Here is a 10,701-nt window from a genome sequence, read left to right on the forward strand (position 1 = left end):
ACAGATGCAATGAAAAGGGGGACAGCCTTACAGATCAGAGGCAGAGAATCTGTTTTGCATGCAGAAGATGCTAGGTTGAATCCCGGGCATCTCCTGGTATGGATGGGAGAGAAAACTGTTTGCTACCAGTCAGTGTGGCCACTACTAAGATAGATGGATCAATGGTCTTGACTTGGTATAAAACAGCTTTGTAAAATCCAGTGTCTCCTTGCGCGGTGGCATTTTTAAAAAATCTCTGGAAGCACGACCTTCCAATTTCCAGCTGTACTAGCACAGCTGACATCAAATTCAAATTAAAGCTTAACATCCATTCTTGAAAATTAACCCTATCAAAAAATTTAAAAGCATTTGCTTCAAAGGTCATAGGTTTAGGACAGGGGTCAGCAAACTTTTTCAGCAGGGGGCCGGTCCACTGTCCCTCAGACCTTGTGGGGGGGTAGGACTGTATTTTGGGAAAATAATAATAATGAATGAATTCCTATGCCCCACAAACAACCCAGAGATGCATTTTAAATAAAAGGACACATTCTACTCATGTAAAAACACACTGATTCCCGGACCGTCTGCGGGCTGGATTTAGAAGGTGACTGGGCCGGATCCGGCCCCCGGGCCTTAATTTGCCCACCCATGGGTTAGGATGAGAGTGTTAAAATAAACCAGCAGGTTCTCTACAAGAAATCCAACAAAACTCACCTCTGCTCGCCCCCCAAATTCACTTTGCACCCCTCTGGATACTTGGATCTGCTGTCATGACAGTATAATTGTAGCACTGAGTGACATGCGGTAGAGAAAACTGAACACTCAGGGGTGTGTGTGTTTATTGTTATTAATATGCCGCCCATCTAACTGGGATGCCCCAGTCACTCTAGGCAGCTCCCAAGAAAGTATTAAAAACATAAAACATCAATCTGGCAAAGAACAGAATCTCTGCTCTCCCCCCCAGAGGCAGATGATATTCTACCCTCTTATCTCGGGGGGGGGGGGGACCTTTTACAGGCCCAGGGCCCAGTGGTGGGAGGATCCAGGGGCAAAAGGAGGCGGGGCAATGAATGTTAAACTTTGCCTTTGTACAGTAGGCAAGTTTCTGCATGCACTAGAGCTCCATGGCTGGCATCATCGGAGTTCGAGGACAAAGTCAAGCCAGGCAAAAACACTCAAGGAGAGGGTGGGGCAGGGTCAGTAGTGGGTGGGGCTAGGGAAAGACCAAAGTGTCAGATAAGAGGCCTAGAAGGCTGCATTCAGCCCCCAAGGTCTAAGGCTCCCCATCCCATCTCTGTGGTGCACTACCCCATCTGCCCGTTATTGATTGTGCACAAGCTTTTGTTCAGCCGATGACTACTGGAATCGCACTGACTTTTGTGACATTAGCTATTTAAATGATCTGTGTGCTATTCGCCTGTCTCACCGCCCAGCAGCCCCCGCCACCCATCATGCCCTTTCCCATCACGCCCTTTCCGTATTGCTCTCTGCCGCCACTATATTTTGAAGAAGACGGACGTCAGAAACACAGGCGTCGCCAAGGAAGCAGGTACAAATCTACTTTATTCGCGTTAACTCCTTTTGAGAAAAAGCGTGCGAGTTTCTCTGGTGAAGACAGAATACAGAAAATTCCACATCTTATCCCACCCGTTAGAGAAGCAGAATTGTCAGGATTTACCAGAACCAGATCTTTCCAAGACTAGATTTGGTCTGCGTTCCTTGCTACCCTATGCTCCATGTTGCCTATTCCGCGTTGCAAAAGATTTTCCTCATGTTTTTCTCAGGCACTCCCCACCGTGCATCAATTTCCGTTTCCAACAGCCTTTCTCAACCTGTGGGTCCCCAGATGTTGTTGAACTACAACTCCCATCACCCCTAGCTAGCAAGGCCAGAGCTCAGGGATGATGGGAGTTGTAGTCCAACAACATCTGGGGACCCACAGGTTGAGAACCACTGGTTTGCAAGCTTTGCTAGCGCCTAACTGGGACTCCATCAGCTAGGGTTGCTACTCAGAATCTTTAAGAGAAGTCTCCCTTTCGTGGATTTTCCGGTGCTTCCGAAGGTTTGAACTGACGCTGAAACCCCTCCCGCACTCGGCGCATTCGTAAGGCTTCTCTCCCGTGTGCACTCTCTGGTGCGTGATAAGGTGCGAATTGTTGCGAAAGGTTTTCCCGCACTCGAGACAGGCGTACGGCTTTTCTCCCGTGTGAAGCCGCTGGTGGCCCACAAGCACCGAGCTGTAAGAGAAGCCTTTCCCGCACTCGGGACACTTGTACGGTTTTTCCCCTGTGTGAATCCTCAGGTGAGTGACGAGGTGCGAGTTCGTGTTGAATTTCTTGCCGCAGTCGTTGCACTTGTAGGGTTTTTCTCCCGTGTGGATTCTCTGGTGGATGATAAGGTCTGCGCTCCGGCAGAAGTTTTTGCCGCACTCCAGGCAAAGGTAGGGTTTCTCGGTCATGTGGATTCTCTGATGACTTAGAAGACCCGATTTAACGCTGAAGCTTTCCGGGCAATCGGGACATTGATAAGGCTTCTCCCCCGTGTGGATTCTCTGGTGCATCACCAGGGTCGAGCGTCTGCCAAAGCTTTTCCAGCAGTCCTGGCATTTATAGGGTTTCTCGCCGGTGTGGATTCTCTGATGAGTAACGAGAGTGGAGCTCCTGCTGAAGCTATTTCCACAGTCGAAGCATTTATAGGGCCTCTCCCCTGTGTGCGCCCTCTGGTGCATAATAAGATTCGAGCTGCGGCTGAAGGTCTTCCCGCAGTCGCAGCACTGGAACGGCGGTTCCTTAGAGTGAGTTCTCTGGTGTCTGTTGAAGTTCAGGATCTGGTTGAAGCTTCTTCCGCAGTGAGGACAGAAAAAGGGCTTCTCTCGCACGTGGCTTTTCTGGTGCGCGATGAGGTGGGTACTCTGAACAAAGCCTTTCCCACACTTGGAACAGATAAACGGACGGTCTCCCGTATGGAGTTTCCGGTGCCGGACAAGGTCCGAACGGCGGCAAAAGTTCTTCCCACAATCGGGACACACATGTTTCTTCTTGAGAACTTGTTCTTCCGGCATCCCAGTTCCATGCCTTTCCAGAAAGGCCTTCAAGTGAGGCGGGCTCCTAGTGCTGCCCTCTTCCAAGAGACTTTCCTGGTCGGTTTTCTCTTCTGTGTGTTGGGTCAACATTTTATCAATAGCTGAAAAGAAACAGAGAGAGAAAAAAAACAGAGATTAGGCGTTATTCCGTGCTGAGGACTCCAAAAATTGTTTCGTATTGCAGGGAGTCAGACTAGAGATTCATACAATCCCCTTATTGGTGTTCAAAAGCCCTTCTTCCCATTTTCTCAACCTTTGGTGCATTGTTTATCGACTACAATTTTTTTACGCTGCTCTTTGGGTCTGACTTTAAGATGGAAGAAAGCAGAAGAGATTGAATGTATACATTGAAGTATATACACAAAGTATCAAATGTGGTGACAGTAATAATAACACAACAAAACAACAACACCATAAACTGGCTTATAAGTATAAAACCAAATTTACTAGAATAATAGCTAGAATAGAGATAGACTTGTAACCATTCAAACAACAAACATACTAAGGAGCCATGTGCAAAATAAAGCCTGGAGATACTGTAAACATGGAGTGGATAAATGTACAACTCTATCTTAACAAGTTACATGTGCAGTAAACGTTATTCAGACTGGATAAATGAACCGTTCAACAAGTAGCGTAAGTCCATCACAGAACGGCAATCCCATGCCGCCACAACAGCAAGGGTAGCACACTGCAGAATATGAAAAAGTTTTTCAAAGCCAGTTTGTGGTGGTGTTGTTTTGTCGTATACATTGAAGCCATCTGGGCATATAAGCGGCATACTTAGGACCACAGTACCTCAAGGACCGCCTCTTTCCATATGAATCTACCCGGACCCTGAGATCATCTTCTGAGGCCCTCCTTTGTGTGCCTCTTCCTTGAGAGGTCCCGAGGGTGGCAAGACAAGAACAGGGCCTTTTCTGCGGTGGCTCCCCGCCTGTGAAATGCTCTCCCCAGGGAAGTTCGCCTGGCGCCTTCACTACACACCTTTAGGCGCCAGGCAAACACGTTTCTTTTTAACCAGGCCTTTCGCTGACCTGATGGACATCCTATACCCTTTTAAAATGTGGCTCTTTTTTTGAAGGGGTGTTACAGTATTGGGTTATCATTCTTATTTTGATTTTGTATACTGTGGTCTTTTTTGTGAACCTCCCTGAGACCTCTGGGTATAGGGTGGTATATAAATTCAATCAATCAATCAATCAATCAATCAATATAAAGTGATAAAATGGTTTACGTGATAAAATGATTCCTTTTCCAGTACTGTTCTGAGAGTTTGCCTCTTGTTTTGTTTTCTGTGGTTATGCTACCCCCCCCCTCCTTTCTCTCTCTCTTCGGGATCCCAGTAGGACTCACTCCCCGCTGCTGGAGTGAACACCATGGCTGGTACCCACCCAATTGATAATGCCAGTCCTGTCCCCAACATACCACAAATAAAGAGACATATTGACGACCTGGAATGTGTGCAGAGAAGGCTAGCCAAGATCTCGGGTTCTTAGCAACCACAAGCTTAACATAAGTCAACAGTGAGATGCAGCGGCAAAAAAAAAGGGGGAAAAAGCTGATGCTATTCTAGGCTGTGACAACAGAAGTCTAGTGTCCAGATCAAGGGAAGCCATAGTACTGCTTTATTCTGCCCTGGTTAGACCACACCTGGAACACTGGAACTGGGGGAGAACGCTACGGCCAACTTTTCCCGCACTTCCTCAAAGCCTGTGGCAGTCATATGATACAGTGATACCTCGGGTTAAGAACTTAATTCGCTCTGGAGGTCTGTTTTTTAACCTGAAACTGTATTTAACCTGAAGCACCACTTTAGCTAATGGGGCCTCCTGCTGCCGCAGCACGATTTCTGCTCTCATCCTGAAGCAAAGTTCTTAACCCGAGGTACTATTTCTGGGTTAGCGGAGTCTGTAACCTGAAGCATCTGTAACATGGAGCGTATGTAACCAGAGGTACCAGTGTATATCTCAGCCCGTCCTACCTCCCAGGGCTGTTCTGAAAAGCAAAACGTGGCAATTTCAATATACGCCACCCGGATTTCCTCGAAGCGCGAGGCTGGATGAGGCTGCTTGTCCTGATCGTGAGAATCCCCCCCCCCCTATTTTCTCACGCGTAGAGAGATCGCGGGGATCTAAATCGCCTGCCTCGTTGGCGGATCTACCCCTCCAGCAGATCCTTTCCGCGGACAGCAAAAAGACCCCTTTCCATTCACCCGTCGTTCTGCTTTTCTCCCAACCGAACCGCTTGGGCGCAGATTGGGGGGCTTCCTCGTCCCCAGCCCTGATCGGCCCCTGGACGGGCCTTTCCCCGGGGCGATTCGCCCCCCAATCTCCCCACCCTCCGGCCTTGCAAAGAGACTCGACGGGCTGCATGGGAGGAGCTAATGGCCGCCGCGGCCTAAGGGCTGCTTGCTGCCTCTCACCTCGGTGGGGCTCGGGCTTTGCAAGGCGGGATCCGGGCCCTTGCGGCAGCTCGGCGTCCCTTTCTGTGCAGGCGTCCCCAAGATCCCTCCCCAGCAGGGGGTCCAGCTCCCGTCGATCTTCTGGGATCGTGGGCGGGAGAAGGGAAGGGCCCCGGTGGATACCGTATTTCTCTCGCCACCGCCGCTTCCTTCGCAAATAGGCGGAGGAGGAGCCCTCTGCTGGACGCTGCCTGCCTGCGCCGGGTGTCGCTCGTGGCGTCTAAAGTTAGGGAGGGCGGGGAGAGGGTGTCTATCCCGCAGCTGGGGAGAGAGATAGAGGGGGAGAAGGTCGAGCTGTTGCGTTAAGAGTCGCGGGATGCAGAGATTTCTCTTGCAGCATTGCGGCATAGGAAGAAGAAGGGGGGAGCCTTCGCGTGATCTCCGGCACAAAAGCATCCTATGGAGACCGACTCGCAACCCAAGTACCAAGGGATAGGACTGTTTGCTTGCTTGCTTGTTCCCTTCTTAAAAGTTATACATACGCCTTTTTTGGTTTTTTGTAAAGACCCCTTAAAACGGTTTTACTAAAATATTAAATCGAGGAAAATTTGCAGCAGTGCTTTTTAATTTTTTTTTTATAAATAAGAGCCAGGGCCTTCTCAGTAATGGCTCCCACCTGGTGGAATGCTCTGCCCCATGAGACCAAGGCCCTGCAGGATTTAACTTCCTTCCGCAGGACATGTAAGACAAAGCTATTCTGCCTGGCTTTCAACTTGAACTTAGCCTGATCTTTTATTCCCCTTCCTTCCCTCCCCCTCCCCCTTTTATGAAGATTACCCACTCTGGGATCCCACAGCTAATTCTCCCCTGGTCTCCTTGCTGGCCCAAATAGGACTAATTTAGCCAGCTAGCCCTGGTGATCATCTAATGTTTATTGGGTGGATTTCCCTCCAAAATTGATTTTTTAATTCTGAATTTATTGTTATTCACGTTTTATATTGTATTTTATGCTGTTTTTTTGTTGTTGCATCAATTAAGTGTTTTAAATTTGTTGTTAGCCACCCTGAGCCATGTTTTTGAACCAGGAAGGGCAGGGTATAAAGAAATTTTTAAAAATATTATTATTATTATTAAATTTATACACCGCTTGATTGTACAAAAACTGGTTTACAGAAGAGATAAAGTCATCCATTAAAAAATAAAATGACAGTGATTGAAGGCCAATGCAAACAGAAAGTCGTCAGCTGCCTCCACAGTAGTGCAAGTCACACATCTGCAAGAGTAGAATACAGTACGGTGATCTGAGGTTCTTTCGGGATTTAAGACGACATCTTTCAAGGTTCGTGACCTCTGCATGCACACGCTCATGAAAGTGTAGGTGTACATACAGTGGTACCTCGGGTTAAGTACTTAATTCGTTCCGGAGGTCCGTACTTAACCTGAAACTGTTCTTAACCTGAAGCACCACTTTAGCTAATGGGGCCTCCTGCCGCCACCGCGCCCGATTTCTCTTCTTATCCTGAAGCACTATTTCTGGCTTAGTGGAGTGTGTAACCTGAAGCGTATGTAACCCGAAGCATATGTAACCCGAGGTACCACTGTACTTCGTTCTCAAGAAGCAGACACAGAAGGTTAAACCACTAAAACGGAGGAATATAACCTCAGCTTTCTAAGTATCTGGGGGGGGGGGGAGGCTTGTCTAAAAAAGGGTGTTTTCAGCAGGTGCCGAAAAGCGCACAGCGAAGGTGCCTACTTGAGATCAAGAGGCAGGGAGTTCCAAAGACGGTCGAGGTCTTGCAAAGGCCGAATGGGCATGACGTGGCACTGGTACCATCTATGGAGGTTGGGGTGGGTAGTCAGGTGTTTCAAGCTGTTCAGCAGTGGAAAGGGGGGGGGTTGCCAAGCCTAGAAATTGTGTTTGTTTTTTTTAACAAAAATATGAGAGAAAACTGCAGTGGCTGAAAAAGAGCCAGTTATTGATGTCACTCTGTTTTGAAGGCGCATGAGGTCATCATTTTGCTCAGGTAGGTCTGCTTCCGATCATCATCAGAGACTTTTTTGGGGAAGAAAAATGAGTTATCAGTGTAAGAAAATACAAGCTTATCGCGAGGATACGCACAGACAATCTGTTCCTTCCTTCCTTGACGGTCCCTTCCAACGCTACGATCCTATGACTGACCAAACCCAAAGGGTGCTCATCAATGGTTCCTCTTCATCCTGGAGAAGAGTGACTAGTGGGGTGCCACAGGGTTCTGTCTTGGGCCCGGTCTTATTCAACATCTTTATAAACGACTTGGATGATGGACTCAAGGGCATCCTGATCAAATTTGCAGATGACACCAAACTGGGAGGGGTGGCTAACACCCCAGAGGACAGGATCACACTTCAAAATGACCTTGACAGATTAGAGAACTGGGCAAAAACAAACAAGATGAATTTTAACAGGGAGAAATGTAAAGTATTGCACTTGGGCAAAAAAAATGAGAGGCACAAATACAAGATGGGTGACACCTGGCTTGAGAGCAGTACATGTGAAAAGGATCTAGGAGTCTTGGTTGACCACAAACTTGACATGAGCCAACAGTGTGACGCGGCAGCTAAAAAAGCCAATGCAATTCTGGGCTGCATCAATAGGAGTATAGCATCTAGATCAGGGGTCTGCAACCTTTAAGACAAAAAGAGCCACTTGGACCCGTTTCCGAAGGGGGAAAAAACTGGGAGCCGCAAAACCATTGCGACATTTAAAACAAATATATCTCCGGAGCCACGATCTGACAGCGGGCGGGAAGGTGACGTCGGGACAGTGCGCGACTAACGCACGCACCGCCCCCATGCGACGTCACAGCCAGTACAGCACCCACCACAGTGGGGAGTGTCGGGGCGCACAATGCGCCTCCTCCCCTCGCTAGTATCTGCCCTGGACAAAGGTGTAAAAGAGCCACATGCGGCTCCGGAGCCGCGGGTTGTAGACCCCTGATCTAGATCAAGGGAAGTAATAGTGCCACTGTATTCTGCTCTGGTCAGACCTCACCTGGAGTACTGTGTCCAGTTCTGGGCACCACAGTTCAAGAAGGACACTGACAAACTGGAATGTGTCCAGAGGAGGGCAACCAAAATGGTCAAAGGCCTGGAAACGATGCCTTATGAGGAACGGCTAAGGGAGCTGGGCATGTTTAGCCTGGAGAAGAGGAGGTTAAGGGGTGATATGATAGCCATGTTCAAATATATAAAAGGATGTCATATAGAGGAGAGAGAAAGGTTGTTTTCTGCTGCTCCAGAGAAGCGGACACGGAGCAATGGATCCAAACTGCAAGTAAGAAGATTCCACCTAAACATTAGGAAGAACTTCCTGACAGTAAGAGCTGTTTGACAGTGGAATTTGCTGCCAAGGAGTGTGGTGGAGTCTCCTACTTTGGAGGTCTTTAAGCAGCGGCTTGACAACCATATGTCAGGAGTGCTCTGATGGTGTTTCCTGCTTGGCAGGGGGTTGGACTCGATGGCCCTTGTGGTCTCTTCCAACTCTATGATTCTATGACTCTTACGGAATAGCATAGTTAATTATTATTTTTACAGGCAGATCATATGCTTGTTCAGTCCCATGCAAGTGTGGATTCAGCAGCTTTATGCTCTGTGAGGGATAAACTACAGCTCCCAGGATTCTTGGGGAGGAGATATGTGCTTTAAATGTGTATTAAGTGCAATAATATAATATAATAACAATTTATTATTTATACCCAGCCCATCTGGTCACTGGGCGGCTCCCAAGAGAATAATAATAATAATAAGCGATAAAACATCAAACATTAAAAGCTTCCCTAAAATGTATTGGTTTTTATACTAGGGGTGGAGAACCTGCTGGATACTGTCTCCCATCACCATGTTCGTTGGGAGTTGTAGTCATAAAAATGGCCGACCAATTCCTGCATTGCAGGGGGTTGGACTCGATAATAATAATAATAATACATTCATAAAGGTAAAGGGACCCCTGGCTTTAACAGTGGTGCTTGATACTTAATTTTTTAACTGGCTGGCAGGTAAATGTAAAGGTAAAGGGACCCCTGACCATTAGGTCCAGTCGTGGCCGACTCTGGGGTTGCAGCGCTCATTTCGCTTTATTGGCCGAGGGAGCCGACATACAGCTTCCGGGTCATGTGGCCAGCATGACTAAGCCGCTTCTGGCAAACCAGAGCAGTGCACAGAAACACCGTTTACCTTCCCGCCGGAGTGGTACCTATTTATCTACTTGCACTTTGACGTGCTTTCGAACTGCTAGGTTGGCAGGAGCAGGGACTGAGCAATGGGAGCTCACCCCGTCGTGAGAATTCGAACTGCCGACATTCTGATCAGCAAGTCCTAGGCTCTGTGGTGGGACCCTGATGTTGGGAAAGATGGAGGGCACAAGGAGAAGGGGATGACAGAGGACGAGATGGTTGGACAGCGTCCTCGAAGCTACCAGCATGAGTTTGACCAAACTGCGGGAGGCAGTGGAAGACAGGAGTGCCTGGCGTGCTCTGGTCCATGGGGTCACAAAGAGTCGGACACGACTAAACAACAACAACCGGCTCTGTGGTTTAACCCACAGTGCCACCCGTGTACCTATAATACAGTCATACCTTGGGATAAATATGCTTCAGGATAAGTATTTTCAGGTTGTGCTCCGCGACGACCCGGAAGTAACCGAGTGCGTTACTTCTGGGTTTCGCCGCTCGCGCATGCGCAGATGGTCAAAATGACATCACGTGCATGCGCGGAAGCGACGAAACGCGACCCGCAGACGCGGGTTGCGTTCGCTTCAGGGTGCGAATGGGGCTCCAGAACGGATCCCGTTTGCATCCCGAGGTACCACTGTAATAATAATAATACATTTTATTTATACCCTGCCCTCGCAGGGCAACTATCACCAATAAAATCACAGTAAAAACATAATGGGGAGGGACCCAATTTAAAATACAGGTTAAAATGCAATTTAAAATGCAGCCTCATTTTAAAAGTAGCCGATAAATCAAGACCTTAAGGGGAGGGAAACATAAGGGTCAGACTGAGTCCAAACTAAAGGCCAGGCGGAACAACAATAATAAATTTTGACTCTTGGGGGTTCCTTTCAACTCTACCATTTCCCTGATCGCGCCCACCCACCGCTTCCAATACACATGGCCGGCCTTAGCCAGCAGAGGGCTCTATATGAGATCGGATTGACTTGCTGGGAAATAAGAAGAGGGAGAGAGCAAAGCGAAGA

The 10,701-nt window shown here is 48.2% G+C and overlaps 1 protein-coding gene and 1 long non-coding RNA gene across 2 annotated transcripts in view; both read right to left on the bottom strand.

Moving 5' to 3' along the window:
* Window positions 1–1,524: 1,524 nt before the first annotated feature.
* LOC310700911 (uncharacterized protein) lies at window positions 1,525–9,344 on the bottom strand (the record flags this gene model as incomplete). The annotated part of the gene is made up of 3 exons (XM_083490863.1): window positions 1,525–3,162; window positions 5,487–5,745; window positions 9,318–9,344. 3 exons carry the CDS (start codon window positions 9,342–9,344, stop codon window positions 1,985–1,987), a joined length of 1,464 nt encoding a protein of 487 aa, XP_083346989.1. The 3' UTR covers window positions 1,525–1,984.
* Window positions 1,525–10,701, bottom strand: part of LOC310702211 — a 68,735-nt gene continuing 59,558 nt past the window's right edge. The window contains exon 2 of the long non-coding RNA XR_014523361.1: window positions 1,525–1,811. This is a non-coding gene — a long non-coding RNA (uncharacterized lncRNA). The remainder of the gene's footprint in view (window positions 1,812–10,701) is intronic.

The sequence above is a fragment of the Podarcis liolepis genome, assembly GCF_965112155.1.
Source record: "Podarcis liolepis genome assembly, chromosome: 2".
Classification (NCBI taxonomy): domain Eukaryota; kingdom Metazoa; phylum Chordata; class Lepidosauria; order Squamata; family Lacertidae; genus Podarcis; species Podarcis liolepis.